Here is a 22,930-nt window from a genome sequence, read left to right as displayed (position 1 = left end):
TGCTGAAAATTAAATGCAGAACTCAACATTTACACACAAGCTAAGAACATGCTTCAGAAAATCAGTCAGGACCAATTCCAACTAAACCAGTTGAATTTCGTCTGCTTGCAATCAACCACACTTCATTGTGATCACATCATTGTGACATTTTAAAAGAAAGCCTAAAAAGCCTTCAACCCCTTCAATCTGGGCATGGTTCCAGCCTGTCTTGACAGATCCCCTGTCTTTACAGCAGTCAGTTTCACACCTGATAGGACCACCTGAGTTTGTTCCCCAGAGGCTGAAATCAAAGAGGGCCATCAAGTGTACCCTGCACCAATCCACTCTGATTTGAGAAGTCACTATGAAAACAGATTTTAAACATATCCACTGAAGCGGCGCATTTCATAAATCTCTACATATAATAAATGACAGTCTATCATATGGACCAATGAAATCCTTTACCAAGTAGATGTTGCATTCCCAAACTTCTGGTCATTTATTTCACATTTGATAAAGATGTATTCCTAAAGAAAAAAAAAATAATGCACAATATTATTGAAATATACTTATGATGCATTTTAAAGATAAATATAATATTATTTTAAAAATCTGACATGTGTAATTGTGATGTATGCAAGTCAACATTGCCTAGCTTTCTTTGCCCACTCTTGGATGAAGATGGGTTGAATAGCTTCAAAGTGTATCAGACAGTATGCTGGCACACCCAAATTAGGGTAACACTGCCAGTCATTAGAGAACAGATAAACAGATATGGGCAGTTTGACAACGAACTGCAGTTATACAGAATGAATACTATCAATTGCCCAAAACACCCCATATTCAGCTCTAGTGCCCTCTGGTGGGAAGACTGTCTAATTGCCTCAGGTCTAAGCTTCATTGTGCACTCATTCACTATGAAACAGCCTAATAACCTATTAAGAAAAGTAGCTGATTTCTGTACTTCTGACTTAAAAACTACATACAGCAAATATATATATGTATATAATGTTTGCTAAACTTGTAAAAAAAAGAGGTTTAAAGCATCAACGTGTAATATAGCTTGTTTTCAATCCTGAAAGTGTTTTCTAATTGAGTTTTTTGATATGCATTACATTATTTATAGAAAACAGACACTAAAATGCTATCAGTTTAACAATAGTTTATATAGTCAGCTATATACATGTATGTGTGTGTATATATATATATATATATATATATATATATATATATATAAACAAACCATTTGATGACATTAAAATGCACACTTAAATGATAAAAGTGCAACCCCTAAACATACTAGTTAGCTACATATTTGAACAACTATGTAAGCATTTATGTGCATATATGCATTTGTTGAACTAGTTTCTCATAAGATATTTCACCAATGTAATTTAAAACATTCTACAATTAAATCACTGTAGTATATTTAATTGGATGCGTTTTTGACCCAAACAAGAATACATTGTTTTACATTCCGTTGGATTTCATTTATTCATTCATTATCTTTTTGGCTTAGTGCCCTTATTAATCAGGGATCACCACAGCGGAATGAACCACCAACTTATCCAGTATATGTTTTACGCAGTGAATGCCCTTCCAGCTGCGACCCAACACTGGGAAACTCTTTCACAAACATACACTACGGGCAATTTAGTTTATTCAATTCACCTGTACCGTATGTCTTTGGACTGTGGGGGAAACCGGAGCATCCGGAGGAAACTCACGCCAACACGGGGAGAACATGCAAACTCCGCACAGAACAGCCAACTGACCCCAGCTGGGGCTTGAACCAGTGACCTTCTTGCTGTGAGGTGATCGTGCTACCCACTGCACCACCGTGACGCCACCCTTGGATTTGTGACTATTATGAATTTAAAATAGTATTTCAGTAAACCACAACATTATCAATAACAATCAAAATTGTTTTTTTCCACCAAATGATAACTGTAACCTGTTTGTCACTTGAAGCATTGATATAGAATCCAACTAGTCACAGATAGATATGTTTAAAGCTTATAAGCTTTAAATCAGGCCTGACATCAGAATTGTAGCAATCTGCTTTATAAAAAGAAGAAATAAAAACAATAAAATGATGCCGAACTCTCCTCCCCCCCTCTTCTTCCCGTAAAAGTCTTTGTGTTTTGGGCTGTCGTCACCACTCTGGCTGCTGATCAGGGCTTGGAGGGGGTTATCTTCATTAGCTTGCCACTTGGCAGCTAATTGCTGGAGCAGGCGAAAACAAAAAGTTTGGTGTCCGTCCCTACATGCTCTGATTGCTCTGGGACAGGGGAGGCAAAAGTCTGTGTGCCCCAAACCGAGGGCCTCACTCTGGCATGACTTGGCAAGCATGCCTTCTCCCCAGTATGGATGTTTGTTTGGTTGTTTTTAGAGCTTTGAGCGAACAGGTCTATAGGCCAGGGGCACTGAAATCAGCATGACAGCCTTTTCCTTTTCTTTTCTTTTCTTCCTCGAAGGAGACACACTAAATCCCTTAATTTAGGAGGAAATAGCATCTTAGATAAGTGTTGTGGAATCCCTTTTGGAATATCAGACAATTCATTTCGAAATTTGGGCAAGACCCTTTGTTTGAAGAATAACTAGAACTCACTCCACCGGTTACATATCTACAGTCATCCTTTGTGAGTTGTTACACATCTTAGCGGTGAGGAAAATAAAGCAGCTTTTTAATGAATCAATGAGACGGATTGTTTCCACTTATCAAGATCTGGCTTGGGTTCAGGGTGCAGGCAGTCGGCGATTGCAATTGCTTCAGTAAAACATGCTCTGGTTCTTCTCCCTCACATGAATGAATCTCAACAAGAAACATATTGTATCAGCCTGTGATTTCCATGACATGTTTTCATTAAAACTTCAGTCACGTATATCTCCATCCAATGGAAACCACTCCAGTTATTGAACATTAGTTTACTTTATCTTCTCCACTTTGATAGGCAGATGAAATGATCAGATTGTTGTTTATTTTAGATCCTAGCGAGAGGGATTGATAAGTGTCTAGACAAAAGGCAACAAAACTGTTCATAAAGGTGTAGAAACAAATGTCACAGTGCGCCAAAGGGATCGGCATCTCTTTCTTCTCTTTGATGCATTCAGCTATCGTCACAGTCTGTGGTTGTGTTCTGTCCGCCCCAAAGGCGTGATTTGTATGTGGAGTCAGGTGTTGTCACTCAGATGTGCGATGACCCCATCAGATGTCTTTGTTAAGACAGAACACGGCTTCACAGTTCAGACTTGCAGTGTTAGAAATGTATATGATTTCTCCAGTTGCTGCCGAGTTAAACAGTGCTTCATTCAGGATCACAATGACAGTCGAGATGAGATCTTGTTTCTTTTGTGTAAAGTACTCATCGAGTCCAAACAGGTAAAAACAGGATTAATTCTAATAGGTTTTGACAGGTAAGACAAAATAGACCACCTATGAGAGAGTATTGGATAAAATGAGGAAAACAATGCACATAAAGATACTTTGTTCTACACACTAAAGAAATGCTGTATATACAAACCCAATGTAGCGTTATGTATTTTTATTTAAATTATATTTCTCGAACCAAATGCGTCCATATTTGACCCTGCTTTGGGTTAAAACAACCCAGCTTTTTATAGAGAGCAAGTCATTTTTCAAACACAGGAAAAAAGATAGACATGCTTTCATATTTTCATCACTTGTTCAGGCCAACTATCTACAAACAGCAAAAAGACAATCAAACATTTTCACATTTGTGTGGTAATAACAACCACTACTGAAGGTTTTTAAGACGCATGTGATTGTGTTTAGAAATAAACTTGAATTGGAACCAATCATGATGAATGTGCATTTGCTAAATTCCAAAAGTCATGAAAAAGAGCAGAAACCAGACTTTGGGCTGTAGAGCAAGTGTGGGCTGTTCTCTTGTTTCTGAAGCATTACAGGAATCCCTGATAGCGAGGTTAAAGTAAACAGGGACATCTAGTGGTTACGTTGCAGCATTACACTTTTTTTTTCGAAAGATTTGTTTTAAATTAATTAGTTAAATAAGTAGGCTCTATAGACAACATCTGTGTCATTCAGTTTGTTCAATTTGAAAATTATTAAACATATATTCTGCTCTTTTATGAAGCAATGAATCGATCAAATTAGACAGCTGAGCAATTCCAGCAGTCACATTATGGATGTGACATTTACAGTAAAAACTTAAAACATAAATTTACAGAGAAAGTATATGTTAACACTTTATTGAAACATATGTTTATATTTTCCAAAAAAAAAAAATAACCACAGTTAGTTCAGGGACCAGAAAAAATATCAATCTGTAAACATCTTTATACTTTAAATGTGGCAAATAATTGTGTTATGGATGTGACTAAAGTAGTATGCGAGTTTGTGGTATATAACATACTTTGAAGAAATTCTGTGAATTAAACTGCACAAACCAAAAGAAATAATGCTAACGCTAAAGAATAAGAGTTGGATCTCTATAGAACAAAAATGAATGATTTTATTTATTTGACATTTTTGTATTTATGAAGAAAATAGCTTCATTATGGGTGTGATGTCTATCCGTTATGGATGTGACAGATGTGAAATTGCTACTTGTGTGACTTTGGTAAATAAAATATAATTGTTTGAGAACATTGACAGATACATTTTTGAGTATTTTTAGTCCTGTAAATACAAGCCTACACAAAAAAACCTTAGAAAGGATTTTGCTATTTTTAAAAACATATTTTTTTCATGACAAGGTTGACATTTGCATGGAATTGCTCAGCTACAATCAAAACGTCTTAGAAGAGATACTTCACCCAAGACTGAAAATTCCCATCATTTACTAACTCTTCACTTATCACAATGTTGGTAACCTGTAACCATTGACTTCCATAGTATTTGTTTTCTATGGAAGTCAATGGTTACAGGTTTCTAACGTTTGTCTAAACAATATTTTTGTGTTAAACAGAAAAATGAAATTCAAGTTATGGAACCAAATGAGAGCAAGTACATTTCAATCTTTGGTCTTAAAAAGAAAATGTACAATGGTTAAACTGTTCAAACTGTTCACAATATTATTTTTACAGACTTCTCATTAATTTGGTTTTAGGAAAGCTAAACTTTTCTTAATGTAATCAGCTGAATAATATCCAAACAGTTATGAAACAATCAAATAAACTGGCTGTGTGAGACACATTCAAGCATTAAGAATGTGACATCTGTACACAATGACAGCTGAAATGTTGCCCTAAAAAATAAACTTGGAAATATGTAATGCATATTCTTACAGCACTCAAAACTCTTAAAAATAAATGTTATATATATATATATATATATATATATATATATATATATATATATATATATATATATATATGCATGACTTATGGTTCCATAAAGAACCTTTAACATCCAAGATAAAAGAAAAGAGAAAAGAAAGAGAAAAGGGTTAATTAGATGATTAATATAAGTATATATCATTATAATGCTGGGCCGATAAATGTTTATTGTACTATATATATATATATATATATATATATATATATATATATATATATATATATATATATATATATATATATAAATAATATTAAATCACGTTAAAATTTATGTCAATAATAATGAAAAGCTCTGGACTTTTTTACTCTATGTTGATTTAAGAGCAGCATCACGCAGGCGCAGTGGGTACAACAAAAAGGCCGCTGGTTCGAGTTCCAACTGGGCCCGTTGGCATTTCTGTGTGGAGTTCGCATGTACTCCCCTTGTTGGCGTGGGCTTCCTCTGGGTGCTCCGGTTTCCCCAACAGTCCAAAGACACGCGCTATAGGTGAATTGAATAAGCTAAATTGACCGTAGTGTATGTTTGTGAGAGTGTGTATGGGTGTTTCTCAGTGTTGGGTTGCAGCTGGAAGCCACATTAAACTTTGTATTTGGATTGACACATTAAACTTACACTAAATGTCAGTTTAGCAAATAAAGTGTTGTTATGTTGCTGATTATTGGTGCTGAAAATGGTTAATTATTGTCACAATTTGGACTGTACTAATTGGTTAGACCTGAAGACTGCCAAAGTTATAAGAAATAAAAACACCATCTGAGGGACAAAATGTGTTTGTGGTTGGTTGACTGAACCAAATGGGCAAGAATCTTTACAAAATTCATTCTTGTTTTTATAATTCCTGCAAAATAAATGAAATATTAGGCTACTATTTTAATTAATACTGCTCATGCACATATTTGACCACCTATTAAATTCATTCTGTCAAAATATTATGCCTTTTCCTGCTTACTAAAACAATTTCACAGCTGTATTGTTATTTAAATAAAAATCTTTATTTCATTCTAATTAAACAGCAGAAAAGTGACATAATGATAATAATACTGCAATATTATGGTTTTGAGAAACGCAAGCTAAGAGAAAAATCATCTCAAAGGGTTTCAGTATCAGATCTCCAATAGGCATGGGACGATACCCGTTTTCAAGGTTTACTGTGGTTTGGAAAAGTGAAGGTTTTAAAAACACAATTTTTTTCTGCTATACTGTTCCTAAAATATGTGTAAGATTTCTTTTATTTACATTTTTTGTTGTTTTGTTTTTAGGACAACAGTATCTCCAGCAGAAAAGATATTCAAAGATGATGTTTATTTGTAAAAGAAATCTGTGTTTTTGAAACAAATGAATACAGCAGACGTTAATAATTCTTCTGAATCAATTAGCCTAACATGTTTACTACTCCAAACTATTATAAATGTTTCTCAAAATAAAATATATTGAGTTCCAAGGGGGAAAAAGTTCTTATTTTTTACCCAGCCATTTAAAAAGAATATATTTAAGAGCAGTAAGCACAATACCGTCAAACCGTGATATTTTTATCCAAGGTTGTAATACCGTCAGAATCTTAAACCTGCCAATGTCTCCAATTTTTAAAAAAAAGTGTTCATGTTAAAAATCAAAAGTGCTCATAATGGCAAATTTCCAATTTATTTTCTTTAATAATGAGTTTGGCCTCTCCAATTTAGTTTACATCCATGTTATATTGAAATTCCGTCTGAAATCTATTCTAGTCAGTGGGTAGTTTATTATGCTGTCAACTACCACTTTCATAATGATGTTACAATCAGTTGCAGCTTTCAAAAGACCCGGTGATAAATGTCAGCGTGGGATGGAAAGCTTGTGTGTGGAAGAACCAGCAGGTCCCCCCGCCTCTCAGCAACCGAACTCACCCTCTCTCCCGTTACCCGGAAGTATGCAGAATTCCCAAAGATGGCGGAACAAGGTCCGATGGCGATAGCTATGCGGCTAAGAAATCAGCTGCAGAACGTCTACAAGCTCGACCCTCTAAGGAACGAGGTAAGTGAAAGTGACGAAAATCGCTTCACCGTCCAGTTCATCGCCGCTCTCCTCCCGCGTGTGCTGTAAACGCGCGTGAGAGGAGCGATAATCTGTGTGGCGCGAAAGCCGAGAGATGGAGCGCGAGCCCGAGCTGCGTGTCTGCGCAGGCGTGAGTGTTGCGAAGAATCAATCCACTGTGTCTAGCGATTGTGTTTTTGTTCTCCGTGGCGAGGCTTTTCTTGTCAGATCTAGTCCAGGTCAAAGCTCGTGCCCTGTAGTTTGTCTCAACTCCAAAACTGAACACGTTGATAAAACGGGTTGCTCTGCACTAATATAACGGTCGTCCTGCATGTCTCGTGTTGCGATCTGATATCCCACATGTTTATTAATGCCCGCTGGCCCTGACGAGCGAACAAGTGCATCGATGTGATATGATGCAACGTGCTTTATCTGTAGCGCGTGCTCGTGTTGACTGAATATGTGTTACTTCAGAATCCAGTCATGGGACGTAATGTGACCCCTAAGGTGCGTTTGTGTGTCCTGTCGTTTTCTTACCTCGACATCGAGTCCATGTTTAATTCAGTAGCTTGTGGTGCTGGCAGTGATTGATACTAAACCCGCATTCTGATATAGCTACTTTGGTGGTTCGTTTATCCAATGGCAGGTTTGTTTACAATTTTGACACCTGACTTGGTAAAAACTAAAGCGCGCTCCAGTGAAAAGAGCGTGCATGTGAATAGTTGTACGCGACAGAATTTGCTTCTGGGGGTTAACTCGCACAGTTGTCAGAGGAGGTTTGAACATGTTTCAAGTTAATGTAACATTTTTAAAGTAATTTTCAGGGTTGAAAACACTTTTTGTCATAACTAGTTTGCCTTAAAATTCCTCTAAACTGCATGACTATTTGAAATTGAAGTCAAAAATATTTTTTGTTGTTGATTTACTGACTCTCTGGGTATTCAAGGAGTAACTTGGATGACTTTTGTTTCCTTCAGTTGGACATTAATTATTTATATATATATATTTTTTGCTGAAACTGATCCTTGGTGATTTATAAAGCTCATGTAAACAGCTGTTGGCACCTTGAGAGTCAAAAACACACATAGACAAAACAAAAATTAACATCTTTGACTCCTGTCAACGTTGAGGACTTAAAAGAAAAGTGTCGGCCTGCCTGTGACAGGAAACTTTCTGCACTGAGGTAAATTTGGTTTTATATTCGCACATTTGGGCTTTCTACTTAATAATGTACTTTCAGAAAAGTATTGTTTGCAAATTTTAAATAGTGAAATCATATTAGCAGCCAGTGACTATCCAAGTACAAAATGTTCAGTCAAATAAATAGAGGTAATGTTGTTTAAGAAGTACAAACATGTGATTTTAGACTGAATATTCAAAGTACCATTGTAAACAATATAGGGAGCGTATCACAATTTGTCACTTAACGAATGTGCGAATATTAAACCAACTTTACCTCAATCTGTTGTTAATGCACTCTGGACCATTTCCAGAGGTTTGGGATACAGGCATTACAGGCATAGTTTACTGCCCAAAAATACAAATTTACTCACCTTTAAGCTGTCCCAAATCTGTTTGGGTTTCCTTTTAATGTTGAACACAAAAGAAGATGTTTTAAAGAAAGCTCAATACAGAAACTATTGACTTTGTTTCCATAGTAGAAAAATCAAATGCTGTGCTACAAGGGTGTAGAATTAGCATGGACGGAGGGGACGTGTCCCCACCAATATCCACAGATTATTAAAATGTTCCCTCTAATAATTTAATCACCTCCAAAAATAAAATAATGCTTTGACAAATTTTCCTGTCAGGCTTACTGTGCCAAGACTCAGAGACATGGGCATAAGCAGCTACATTTCAAAGGAAAGTGTCAGTCACTTGAAGTCAAGTTCGCTACAAGTCCACCATAATAGTTACCATGGATGTGTAATTAATAAAACAATTTGTTTTGGTTTTGGCCTCCACGATGATTATGAAAAAACAACAATAGAGATAAAAATGGTAATTGTGTCATATTCCACCCCCTTTACAGAAGTCTGTATTCATTCCTTGTTAAAGTAAAATCATGTAAATTTACTTTTGCACCATAAGACATGCTTGATTTAATGTTGTTTTTATGGCTGATTGTGTTTGATTTATTTATTTATTTATTTATTTATTTATTTATTTATTTATTTATTTATTTATTTATTTAAAGTGCGGAATAGAACATGTGCTGTTCTGTTTGCACACTCAGAGAAGGAAAAGGACATGTAAAGTCATCTTTGAGCTTAAAGTGCATAAATAGCAATATTATACTTGCAAAAATGTGTTCAGATGAGGTGGTAAGGGATTATGCACCAGCCTTCAGTAAATGGACGTTTATTATACTATCTTTTTGTCAGACAATTCTTTAACTTTCCACACCAATTTTCAAAAGCATATCTATGCCCTTGCTATGCTAGGTTTCCAGCTTTCTTCAACATATCGACTTTTGTGTTTAATGGAAGAAAGAAAGTCTGACAAGTGAAGGGTGAGAAGAAATGCTGAATAAATTTTAAGTTTTGGGTGAACTATCACTTTAGACATCTAAATAATGTTTATTTTGCTCAAACTGAACATTTTGCTTTAAAAGACGTCAGCGTATCATCAGGATCCACATATACTCAAAAGTTTGTGGATTATTTCAACTATAACTTGGGTATAATATGCACAAAGCCGACTGCTGGCTTCAAGTTTTTTATGTTAACCAAAGAAGTTTGTTCATAATTTACGCATATTTGACTTGCCCAGCATTATTTTTGCACATTTAAAGTATTGGTAGCCATTGCCGTGCTTATCAAGAGTAACCAAAGTTCATTGTTTCAGCTACAAATCTTCTGTTGTTTTGTTCCACTGAAGAAAAGCATAATATACACTCACCGGCCACTTTATTAGGTACACCTATCCAACTGCTCGTTATTGCAAATTTCTAATTAGCCAATCACATGGCAGCAACTGAATGCATTTAGGTATGTAGATATGGTCTAGACGATCTCGCTGCAAACCAAGCATCAGAATTAAGAAGAAAGGTGATTTAAGTGACTTTGAACGTAGCATGGTTGTTGGTACTTCAGAAACTGCTGATCTGCTGGGATTTTCACGCACAACCATCTCTGGGATTTACAGAGAATGGACTGTAGGAATATTTCCAATAACTTGTTGAATCTATGCCACAAAAGATTAAGGCAGTTTTAAAGGTAAAAGGGCGTCCAACCCAGTACTAGTAAGGTGTACCTAATAAAGCGACTGGTGTAGTGTAGATGTCATTACTTGGGTATTTTGTATGTGTCAGCTGTTACTTAAATTCAAAGTCCAAAAATAAAACTCTTTCAGAATACTAAAAGATCATAAAAAAAACAGCATAATGATTATAGGAGATAAATTACATTAAAGCAGCTCAAATATTTGAAGTAGATTTAGTTGTGTTATAGCATGTCATAATGCAGGACGGTGCTGAATTGAGTGTTTGACTGTATATGGGTCACAGACGACATGTCCCATTTTGCAGCCTGCATCAAATAAAATATGCAAAAGGGATTATAAATACACAGAAAAGATACAAGTAAACAGTCCATTAGTTTTTCATTAACTTCCATGCAAATGTCATGGTAAGAAATTAAGTTTTATTTAAGAGATTAAGCAAACTTTTTCTAAGGTGTTTGTGTGGGCTTTTACAGTACTGCCCAAACACTCAAAAATGTCTCCTTCATTGTTTGCAAACTATTTGATTTGATTTACCAAAGTCACACAAGTGCTGATTTCACATCTGTCACACAACAAAGCTTTTTCCATGCATACAAAAATATAAATCAAATATATTGTTCTACAGAGAAACAGCTCTTATCCCTTTTGTTAGCATTATATCATTTGGGCAGTTTAATTCACAGAATTTCTACAAATTATATTGTTTACTGTAAATTGGCATACTTTTTTATGGTCACATCAATAACGCATGTATAGTTCTGTCATTTAAAATATAAAACACATTTGCAGATTGACATTGGTCACACTTTATTTTGATGGTTCGCTTGTTGAATTTAAGTTACATTGCAACTAATTCTCATTAGATTATAAGTAGACTGTTTGGTTGGGGTTAGTGTAAGTTGACATGTACTTGCAAAGTTTCTTATAGTCATTTAAACATCTGTTGAAGGAGCAGTATCAGCAGATATTGAGCAGACAGTCTACTAATACTCAAATGGACCATCAAAATAGTGTTACCTTGACATTTTTTTCCCTTAAATCTGGTTAGTTGTTTTAAAACATATAAACAGCTGTCTCAATATACTGTTAACATATGTGAATTTTTGTTTCATACGTGCTGGAATTTCTCTTTTGAGAACACAAATTGTCAAATATATGTGAAATAATGCTCCATTTTCAATCAGCAAAACATAGTATTGTATGCAAAAAAAAAAAAAAAAAAAATATATATATATATATATATATATATATATATATATATGTATATTGACCGGTACTAATTCCTAATTCAACTTAAATAGGGGGAGACCATTTTAAATAAGGGATCATACACAATTTTATAGTATTTTAAATGTTTAAACCTAGTAGTTTGAACGGAATTGTAGTGGCATAGTATAAAGATTACAATGTAAATTACAACTAGTGCTTGATCTTCAAAATTTATTTTAAAATGTCATCCGTTGATCCTTGTGCATACTATATAAAATTACATACTACATACAAAATGCATGCATGAATGCTCACACACACAGATCTGGCGATAGTTGTTTGACCTGTATGTTATGTTTGTTTTATTGTACATGATTTGTCTCCTGTAATTTGTGTATCTATTTGTAAAAAAATATAACTATATAGTTTTATATAAATATAAAACTATTATTACACTGAATGACGTTCTTTTGGTTGTCTTCTGTTAATAATGTGAAAACATAAAAAAAAAAAATATATATATATATATATATATATATATATATATATATATATATATATATATATATATATATATATATATATATTAAAACAAAATAATATGAAACAGTCGCATTGAACGTGTATTGTTTTGATACTTGAAACCCCTTAATTTTTGACCTATATATGTGCAAACATATATGCAAAGCAATGTAGAATAAATATAAGTATATATATTTTCTTTTTTCAAAACATTTGAGACAATTCAGCATAACAATATTGAACTGTAGATTACAGTTGTCAAAGGTATCGAGTTAAAAATAAAGTTTGAAATAAAAAAAAAAAAGCATCCATATTCTTGCTAACATTTGAGTATTGTTGAATGCATCCTTAAAAACCGATGAGTGTCCAGATTTAAGAATGATGACCTTCACAGCCAATCACAGTAAATTCTGTTGAGCATGTGAACACAATGGCCAATCAGCAGTGTTAAAGTAAAGCTCTCAAATGTTAGCGAGAAATTGACGTTTTTAAAATTTCAGTACCAAATACCGTTTGGTACCGAACTCGATACTTTTGACAAACCGACTGTAGATATGCATTCATGAACTGCTGCTAATGTTACTGAATGTCCACAGGCATAATAATCTCACTAACCTGTTTTTTCTGTTTTGTACCACAGGAAGAAGTTAAAATAAAGATAAAGGACCTAAATGAACACATCGTGTGCTACCTCTGTGCAGGATACTTTATCGACGCAACCACCATCACAGAATGTCTCCATACGTGTAAGTGTAGATATTTCTTTTAGTTACACTCAGTTAGATTTAACAGCCTACTTGCCGGAGAAACTCTCAACTACTTTGTTTTATTTAATATATGCTAATTTTCTTTCCCACCATCTTTTTACAGTCTGCAAGAGTTGCATAGTGAAGTATCTCCAGACCAGCAAGTATTGTCCAATGTGTAACATCAAAATCCACGAAACGCAGCCCCTGCTGAATCTGAAGTTGGACAGAGTCATGCAGGACATCGTCTATAAATTGGTTCCAGGTCTACAAGAGAGTGAGTACAGAGAAGTGGATGGTTTAAACGTGAGAGAGTTTGACCGGAGTTTAAACGCCCGTCTTGAACTTTACAGGTGAAGACAAACGAATAAAAGAGTTCTATCAGTCACGAGGTCTCGAACGCATCATACAGCCGTCTGGAGAAGGTCAATGACAGCATGTACTGATTGATTATTTTTATTTGTTTAATTTAAGATTGTTTTTTGTAAAAAATGGTATGTTTTTTTTTACTTTCTTTAGATTCAGTTCCAGATAATACAGGATTACCGTACACAAGCTTTGACCACTCAAAAGCCCACTTCTACAGATATGATGAGCAGGTCTCTTTATGTCTGGAAAGACAAAGGTAAGCCGACAGCAATTTATGTTTACTGTTCTTTTACTGTTCACTGTTCAAAACTCTGAGGTTGGCTGCTTTATTTTTAGATTGTTACTTTCAACATTATTTTGTGTAAACAAAAATGTAACAATGCTGTACTTTGAAGTAAGTAAAGAACCACAAAAAGTAGTACAACTGTTTTCAAAATACATAATAATAATAAGAATGTTTTTTGAGCACCATATCAACATAATAGAAAAATTTCTTACTTATTTCTTATTGCGACACTATATGAACTTGCAAAAACATAAAATAAAATATATATATAAAGTATGATGAAGTGTTATAATATGATGGTGTTAAATATATATTTTTTATTTTTGCAAATAATAAAACATATATAATATTATTTGCAAAAACAAAAAAAACATATATTTATAATTGTATATATTTTAAATATATATTGTATTATATACTTTATTTATATATATATATATATATATATATATATATATATATATATATATATATATATATATATATATATATATATATATATATATATATATATATATATATATATATATATATATATATATATTAGGGCTGCAGAAAAATCTAGTGTTGCAGTGTTTTGCTGTTCTGCAATATAAATTGCGATTATGAATACAATTTCACCAGATGACTTCAATATCTCTATTTGTAAATAACATTATTTTAAATTGCATATATATATATATATATATATATATATATATGTTCATTCATTCATTTTCTTTTCGGCTTAGTCCCTTTATTAATCCGGTGTTGCCACAGCAGAATGAACTGCCAACTTATCCAGCATGTTTTTACGCAGCGGATGATTTTTACGCAATCAATTAAGTTAATCCACTGAAAATAAAATGTTTGTTTTCTGACTAATTGATTTTGCATTCGGAGTAGCTGTCTTTCTCTGATGTCAGTTTGACAATCCACAATATTCTTAGCCACGCCCCTCTTACTATTAGTTTGCTAAAAGAGAATGATGTGCAAAAATAAAGCTCCACCTCCTACTTAATATACAGTTTCAGTTGAAAGTACATCAACATACTGAAATAAAAGTTTCAGTAACTTCCAGTTAACATATGAATTATGTTTCAGAAGTATATTTTTACATTTTTATTTATTTATTTTCTGAGATCAAAAGCTCACTTTCATCATTTCTTCTTGCTTTTACAGTTCGTCATTTTCTGGGAAAGACAAAAATAAATTAACTCTACAGGTAAGCCAACAGCTTAAACAGGAATATGGACGTACATTTATTTATGATTATAAGTGACGATACATTTGTTTATTTCATGTTTTCTATTTCCGCAGCAGAAATTTGTACGTTGTTCAGTCAGGGCAGAAGTACGGCATTTGAGGAAAGTGTTATGTCATCGACTCAACGTGGAAAAGCATCAGGTCTGACAATATTTTTCATTTCTTTCCCCCATTGATTTTATATTTTACACCAGACTGAAACAGTTGCCATTTTTGTCAGAAACATTTTTTAAAAATAAAGCATGACTGCAATTTCAAAGGCAACTCATGAACACTGCTTAAAGTGTAATACAACTTTCTTTTTTCCCCATGTACATTAGAATGTGCCGTTTTATTTATTTATTTTTGTTTTAAAAAAAACAAATGACAGTAATGTTATCAGTATTCACAGAGGACACACAAAAATGTCATTCAGTGTATCAATAGTTTGCATAACTAAGTAATATTGTCCCCAGTGTTGGGGAAAGTTACTTTAGAAAGTACTGCATTACAATATTGAGTTACTCTCTAAAAAAGTAACTAGTTACTTAGTTACTTTTTTGGGTAAGTAATGCATTATGTTACTTTTGAGTTACTTTTGCATGACTTTTTCTGACCTCGCTGAGGCTTGATCTTTTTCAGAACATGTTTTTTTTTCTTTCTTTTTTATTTTTAGAGGAGTTCTGCAATTATCGATGCATGTATAACCTACATTTACCTTTGAAAAATCACATTAAAAAATAATATTTTAGGATAATGTTATCTGATAACTTCCTAACCCCAGAGCTTTACATGCCGTAAATACAGATTAAAGTTTAAAGCAAATGTGTTTGCTACATTTGTATTATTTATCTGAAGTAAAATCACTGTCCATCGAGACTAAAATCCCCTTTTCCTTTTCTTCGATGCATTCAAAATAATGAACACATTCTCTCATTGACTGCGTGATTCATTGTGACTACTTTAACTTTAATTTAGCAATTTATTTTTTAAAAACTCATTAATTAAACTAAAAAGTAACTTGGCACGACGTGGTGGCACAGTGGGTAGCGCTGTTGCCTCACAGCAAGAAGGTCGCTGTATCCAGCCTCAGCTGGGTCAGTTGGCATTCTGTGTGGAGTTTGCATGTTCTCCCCGTGTTCGCTTGGGTTTCCTCCGGTCCAAACACATGTGGTACAGGTGAATTTAATAAACTAAATTGTCCATTTTGTGTATATGTGTGTGTGTGTGTGTGTGTGTGTGTGTGTGTGTGTGTGTGTGTGTGTGTGTGTGTGTGTGTGTGTGTGTGTGTGTGTGTGTAAATGAATGTATGGGTGTTTCCCAGTAATGGGTTGCAGCGGGAAGGGCATCCACTGAGTAAAACATATGCTGGATAAGTTGGTGGTTCATTCCACTGTGGCAACCCCAAATTAATAAAGGGACTAAGCTGAAAAGAAAATGAATGAATAAATAAAAAGTAGCTCAAATATTATTACCTAATTAGTATTGCGTTTCTTTACTCGTTACTTACAAAAAGTAGTATTACATAACTTGCATTACTTGTAATCCAGTTCCCCCAATACTGACTGTCAGGTTATTTGTTATTTTAATAAATACTATTTACATATTTAATGTTGACATATATTAGTATTATTACATATTATATAAAAACACATTTAGAACAAGTTTCATTTGTTGACTAAGGAAATAATAAATTATTTATTCAAGTGATTTTATTTTTTATACTATGCCGCTATTCTTCAAAACAGTAGGTTTTCACTGCATGACAGCAAGACATTTTACCACTTTACATTTTTACTTTTGGGGCGGCACAGTGTCACAGTGGTTAGCACTGTTGCCTCACAGCAAAGTGACTGGTTTGAGTCCCGGCTGGGTCAGTTGGCATTTCTGTGTGGAGTTTTCATGTTCTCACCATGTTGGCGTGGGTTTCCTCTGGGTGCTTCGGTTTCCCACACAGTCCAAAGACATGCGCAATAGGTGAATTGAATAAACTTAATTGGCTGTAGTGTATGTGTGTGTATGGGTGTTCCCCAACACTGGGTTGCAGCTGGAAGAGCATCCGCTCCGTAAAACATGCTGGAATAGTTGGTGGCTCATTCCACTGTGGCAACCTCAGAAATAGAGACAAAGGAAAATGAATGAATGATCACTTTTTTTAAAAATAGTTATTTACAAATAATTACAAGTCAAAATGTTTTATTTTTTAAATTAAAATTAAAGTTATTTCTCTTACACGCTAAATGACTTTCAACACATTTTGATGTTTGAACAGTTTTTTTTCCACAAAAGTGATTTGAAATAATAAAGTACACTTACCTTTTAACCTTTATTTATTTATTTATTCATTAATTTTTGGCTTAGTCCCTTTATTAATCAGGGGTTCCCACAGCGGAATGAACCGCCAACTTATCAAGAATATGTTTTACACAGTGGATGCCCTTCCAGCTGCAACCAATCACTGCGAAACACACTCAGTCACACACATACACTACGGACAATTTAGCTTACCCAATTCGCCCAGCGGCCTTCTTTTTCAGCGTTACCCACCGCGCCACCCTTATTTATTTATTTATCTATTTAAGGTCAATATTATTAGCCCTCTAAAAAGTTTCTATGAGCTACAAACCATAATTTCATACAATAAATAGTACAATATCATGTACTACTATCATAGCAAAGTCAAAATAAATGATTATTAAAATTATTACATTTAAAAATGTCGGAAAAAAAAACCTTAAACAACACTTACATTTCCAGCCTGATATCACAAGGAAACACAACTATATTACCTTTTTGTCAGTTTACTGGCTAATTCGTACAAATTTATAGGAGTTTAAAAGGAGTTTAAAAGGAGGCGTGGCACCGACCAAAACTAACCTCTAAACCCAACTGTCATTGGTAGAAGTGCAAATTATACTTAAATGAACAAAAGAGAACGTACAAATTCATAGTAATTAGCCACTAAATAAAAAAACTTGGGAATTGTAGTTAATTAGCGTGTGAGAGCGATTACATTTCAAAGGAGTAGTAATTTAACTATATTGACTGTGTCTCATTTCGAATGCATCCTTCAGAGGATGCAGCCTCTGAAGTGCGTTGCGTCATCACTGTGCGACGAAGGCTCCTTCAAACGCAGCCTCCAAATGCGTCCTTCGTTTCCCAGGTAATGAAGGATACAAGCGGTGGATCCTTTGTGGCCTCGAACGTCCTAAAATTCATTGCGCGCTGATAACGGTAGGACGTTTTTAAAAGAAAACTCCGGGTTAAATGTATGAATTAGGTTTATTTTACTTGGATGTCTAAGCACGTTAAAAACAACAAAAAGAGTTTGACGTCTTACTAAAGAGTGATTTTAGAGACAGTTTACATTTTTATGTGTACATGCATGAATCAAAGGAAATATATTTCCAGCTTCTGTATACTTTGTTTTGCCTTCAGATCGCTTAAAACAAGTTTGCACTTTAAAAAAAAAAGGTCATTACAAATTTTATCAGTGCTTATTAACGACAGCTGTTATGGTTGCCTGGTGACGAGATCTGTCCTCTGTATGGTAGATCGTCTCATTTCAACACGCTCTGTTCAGCCTGTGTGTACTGCATCCTTCGGAGGATGCAGCCTCTGAAATGAGACAGCTACAGTCATTCATTTCTATAAAAGAACGATTAAGTGTTCAAACCAATCTCACGGCAATTCGTACCTTTTTGATATAGTGGCTAAATTTTATTTCATTCATACAATTTAGTACGATTTGTTCATTCCCCAATGACGGTTGGGTTTATGGGCGGGGTTGGGTGCCACGCTTCCTTTTTAAAATCGTACATTTTTGTACGACTAAACTCGTACAAATTAGCCACTAAACTAACAACCCTACTGAAAAATCCAGCTTAAACCAGCCTAGGCTGGTTGACCAGTCTGGTTTTAGAGGGGTTTTGGCCATTTCCAGCCTGGTCTTAGCTGGTCAGGCTGGAAAATGACCAGCTAAAACCAGCTTGACCAGCCTAGCCAGGCTGGGAGCCCAGCCAAAACCAGCTATGTCCAGCTTAAACCAACCTAGGCTGGTTGGCTGGTTTTAGCTGGTTGACCAGTCTGGTTTTAGAGGGGTTTCCAGCCTTTTCCAGCCTGGTCTTAGCTGGTCAGGCTGGAAAATGACCAGCTAAAACCAGCTTGACCAGCCTAGCCAGGCTGGGAGCCCAGCCAAAACCAGCTATGTCCAGCTTAAACCAACCTAGGCTGGTTGGCTGGTTTTAGCTGGTTGACCAGTCTGGTTTTAGAGGGGTTTCCAGCCTTTTCCAGCCTGGTCTTAGCTGGTCAGGCTGGAAAATGACCAGCTAAAACCAGCTTGACCAGCCTAGCCAGGCTGGGAGCCAAGCCAAAACCAGCTATGTCCAGCTTAAACCAGGCTGGTCAAGCTGGATTTAGCTGGTCACTTTCCAGCCTGACCAGCTAAGACCAGGCTGGAAATGGCTGGAAATTAGCCTGGAAATGGCCAAAACCCCTCTAAAACCAGACTGGTCAACCAGCTAAAACCAGCCAACCAGCCTAGGCTGGTTTAAGCTGGATTTTTCAACAGGGAAAATGTGAAATACTTGCGTTTCCTCGTGAGATCAGGCTGGTTCAAACTGATCTGCAGTCAGTGAGATGTTGATCAGATCCTCTCAGTTCTGTTGTTTACAGCCTGTTTTCTTCTTCTGTCCTCATTGTTTGCTGTTTGTTGCTCTACAGGTCCAGATGTTATTCAATAACGAATCTCTTCCAGATCACATGACCATGAAGCGTCTCTGGCTCTCTCACTGGTTTGGAAAGGTATCGCAGTCTCAAGCATCTCCAGCCAATTTCATACCGCATTCTTTCACACCATCAGCCTTGCTTGCATTCCCATTAGGTGGGATCTTGATATATCTGGCACACACTAGCGATTTAACTCGCTGAAGGAATCTTCTGAGGGAAATCGCAGGCCGAGATTTATTAGCACTAGGAAAAGCCATATGCCTGATGTCGCCTTGCGGTCTGCAAAATGCAATGGTCTTGTTGTTCTCCGTATTGCCTTATGCAGTGTCTTGCTCTGGATTTTGGGAGTGTTGTGAGAATTTAGCACAAGTAATTTGTATGTCTCATCTGTTTTAAAGGGGACCTATTATGCAAAAATCTATTTTATAAGAGGTTTAGACACAGTTTTGCGGCAACAGTGTGTGAATATTACCAGTTTGCAATGATAAAAAAAAATATCATTTAATTTTTCATAATCACACTTGATAAAAACAGTCTGCAGAAACACTTTTCACAATTCTCCCGTTGTACGTGTCTTCAGAGGGGTAAAGCCCCGCCCATTGGTGAAGATCTCTCCCTCATTAGCATATGACGTTTTTGAATCTGCCACTATGCTGACACACAGGCATTTGTAACTCCACCCTGTTTTGAAAAGAGCCCAATCTCATTTGAATTTAAAGCGACAGTTGCAAAAATGGCACAATCAGGATCAAAGCCTAAAAGGGACCATTTCAAAACGTTTAAAAATATTATTTGTGGGGTAGTTTGAGCTGAAACTTCACATACACGCTCTAGAGACATCAGAGGTGTATTTTACATCTCGTAAAAAGGGGCATAATAGGCCCCCTTTAAAGTGTGACGTATTACATTCTGAATGCAGCCTTCGTTTAGTGTCAACGTATTTAGCCTTTTTTGTCATTTAAATGTGTCTGATTTGAATGTTTTCCTCTTTTTTTTTTTTCCTCTCTCTTTTTAGGCACAACCGCTGGTACTCCATTACACTATAAAAGACAAACGGACGAGATAGGAGTGAAAATATCAACTGGTGTACATATTTTGTATTTCACATATTCTATTTTAATAGATTTCTTGTGCATATAAACTTATTTTTTGGTTTTGTATTTTTGAAAATAAATTTTAAGTGGTTTAAAAAAAACATTGAGCGTGTTTTATTGTGCTTTTAATTCTTTCGTTCTTGCATAAAAAAACCCGAAATAAATGCATGTAATATTTTCTTTTTCAAATATTTCCCAAATGATGTTTAACAGAGCAAGGACATTTTCACAGTATGTCTGATAATATTTTTTCTTCTGGAGAAAGTCTTATTTTGGCTAGAATAGTAGCAGTTTTTAACTTTTTAAAAGCCGTTTTAAGGTCAAAATTATTAGCCCCTTTAAGCTATTTTTTTTTTTGATAGTCTACAGAACAAACCATCATTATACAATAAATTGTTTAATTACCTGCCTAACCTGCCTAGTTAACCTAATTAACCTAGTTAAACCTTTAAATGTCACTTTAAGCTGTATAGAAGTGTCTTGAAAAATATCTAGTCAAATATTATTTACTGTCATCATGGCAAAGATAAAATAAATCAGTTATTAGAAATGAGTTATTAAAACTATTATGTTTACAAAGGTGTTAAAATCTCCGTTAAACAGAAATTAGGGGAAAAACATAAACGGCTAATAATTCAGGGGGGTTAATAATTCTGATTTCAACTGTAGCTACTGTAGTAATTACGCATAATTACATGTAACCCTTGTCCTGACCTTAACCATATTAAGTACATGTAAGTACAACTAACCATTGTCCTGGCCATAACCATAATTGGTACATGTTAAGTGCAACTAACCCTTGTCCTGACCTTAACCATATTAAGTACATGTTAAGTACAATTAATTAATATGACTTTGTAATTAAATGATTCGTTTTACTGTAACAAAGACACCTTAAAATAAAACTAACAATATAAATGTGATAAACACTTGCGCTAATGTTACGGGTGTTATGGGTTGGTTTAAAGGCTGTAAATAATTACAGAAATGAATTACTGACGTAATTACACACTGTAAAAAATACTGGGTTTCACACAATTGCTTCATGTTGTCCTAACACAAATTGATTAAGTTAACCGTTTAACCAAATTTATTTGGATTCGACATAAACAATTAAGTCCAAAGAATAATGGGTTGGTATAAAGGCTGTAATTAATTACAGAAATTAGTTACTGTTTTAATTAGACACTGTAAAAAAAAATACTGGGTTTCACACAATTCCTTCATATTGTTCTCAATACAAATCAATTAAGTTAACTTAATCATGTTTACAAATTTAGGTGGATTCAACATAAAACAATTAAATTGTCCCCAAAACACTTAAGAATTGTGTTGTTTCAACTCATTTTAAATAAGTATAAGCAGCAAACGTAATTTGTTAAATGCATACAGGTATTTTTCAATAATGTGTGTGTACAAAATAAATGCATTGTACCAAAAATTAATATCAGTGTAAGTACATAATAAAGGGCGAGCAAAAATTGCATAAAAAGTGTCCTTGTTACACAAAAGTCCCTTGTATTTACAGTCGTAAAAACACAGTTATGTATAAATACGTGTAAACATAACCCTCATCCTATTCCAAACCATTAAGTATACAAACTCCGTAGTTAAATCTACTAAGTAAAAAAGGACACTGTAAAAAACTTAACCAAAGCTGATATAAACAGATGTATTTTGAAGTGAACCGCTAGGGTGCGGTGTTGGTCTTCAGGAGAGCTTCACTAACACTGCTGCTCGACGTCAGTCACCTCACAATGACTCCGTTAACATCATCTCAAGGCATTTTCAGCTCGGGTGAAGTGCCCTGAAGATGTAATGTAAACCTCAGCCAGAATGTCAAGTACTAGCCGCCGTACTAGTGGAAAACATACTTGTGTCAACCCCAAAAATGCAAGCGTCACAAGAGGGGACAGTAACTGTAGGCTAACGACTGTAATTAGGCGCTAAAGGTTTCGCGAACAGGAAAACAAAAATCTGCCACTCAAACATCAACAGATTATCAGATGTTATGTTGGTCAGGCAGAATAATCTTCAGAAAATACAGGTTTTATAAAATAGATACATTTTAATAGAATGTATCTGCTTTATTATTTAGTTAGTTAGTTTGAAACTAAATAGACTACATTGTATCTTATTGTATTCTCTTAAGACTAACCCCGTCATTTTAACAGTATACTGAAAAAATTATTCAAAGATGATTCCTTGGATTTAC

The 22,930-nt window shown here is 34.7% G+C and overlaps 1 protein-coding gene across 2 annotated transcripts; it reads left to right on the top strand.

Annotated features, from left to right (window-relative positions):
• Positions 1-7,203: 7,203 nt before the first annotated feature.
• On the top strand, positions 7,204-20,816 carry pcgf1 (polycomb group ring finger 1). 2 transcript variants are annotated; one of them, XM_056471641.1, is made up of 9 exons: positions 7,204-7,312; positions 12,909-13,014; positions 13,139-13,291; positions 13,368-13,439; positions 13,534-13,639; positions 14,831-14,873; positions 14,972-15,055; positions 19,616-19,696; positions 20,637-20,816. In XM_056471641.1, exons 1-9 carry the CDS (start codon positions 7,226-7,228, stop codon positions 20,685-20,687), a joined length of 783 nt encoding a protein of 260 aa, XP_056327616.1. In that variant the 5' UTR covers positions 7,204-7,225; the 3' UTR covers positions 20,688-20,816. The 2 variants fall into 2 exon arrangements, with proteins under 2 accessions (XP_056327616.1, XP_056327615.1); XM_056471640.1 differs by having other exon boundaries at positions 7,208-7,312; positions 14,969-15,055.
• The last annotated feature ends 2,114 nt before the right edge of the window (positions 20,817-22,930 follow it).

This window comes from Danio aesculapii, chromosome 14, assembly GCF_903798145.1.
Source record: "Danio aesculapii chromosome 14, fDanAes4.1, whole genome shotgun sequence".
NCBI classification, from domain to species: Eukaryota; Metazoa; Chordata; class Actinopteri; order Cypriniformes; family Danionidae; genus Danio; species Danio aesculapii.
Note: the sequence above shows the minus strand (reverse complement) of the source record. Positions and strands in the feature narration are given on the sequence as shown.

What these genes read in the sequence shown, in the direction of transcription:
- pcgf1 (XM_056471640.1), top strand. Translation starts at nt 7,226, where the DNA reads ATGGCGGAACAAGGTCCGATGGCGATAGCTATGCGGCTAAGAAATCAG. An exon ending in CACAGAATGTCTCCATACGT is followed by an intron (nt 13,015 to 13,138) that starts GTAAGTGTAGAT and finishes ATCTTTTTACAG; the next exon opens with TCTGCAAGAGTTGCATAGTG. An exon ending in CATACAGCCGTCTGGAGAAG is followed by an intron (nt 13,440 to 13,533) that starts GTCAATGACAGC and finishes TACTTTCTTTAG; the next exon opens with ATTCAGTTCCAGATAATACA.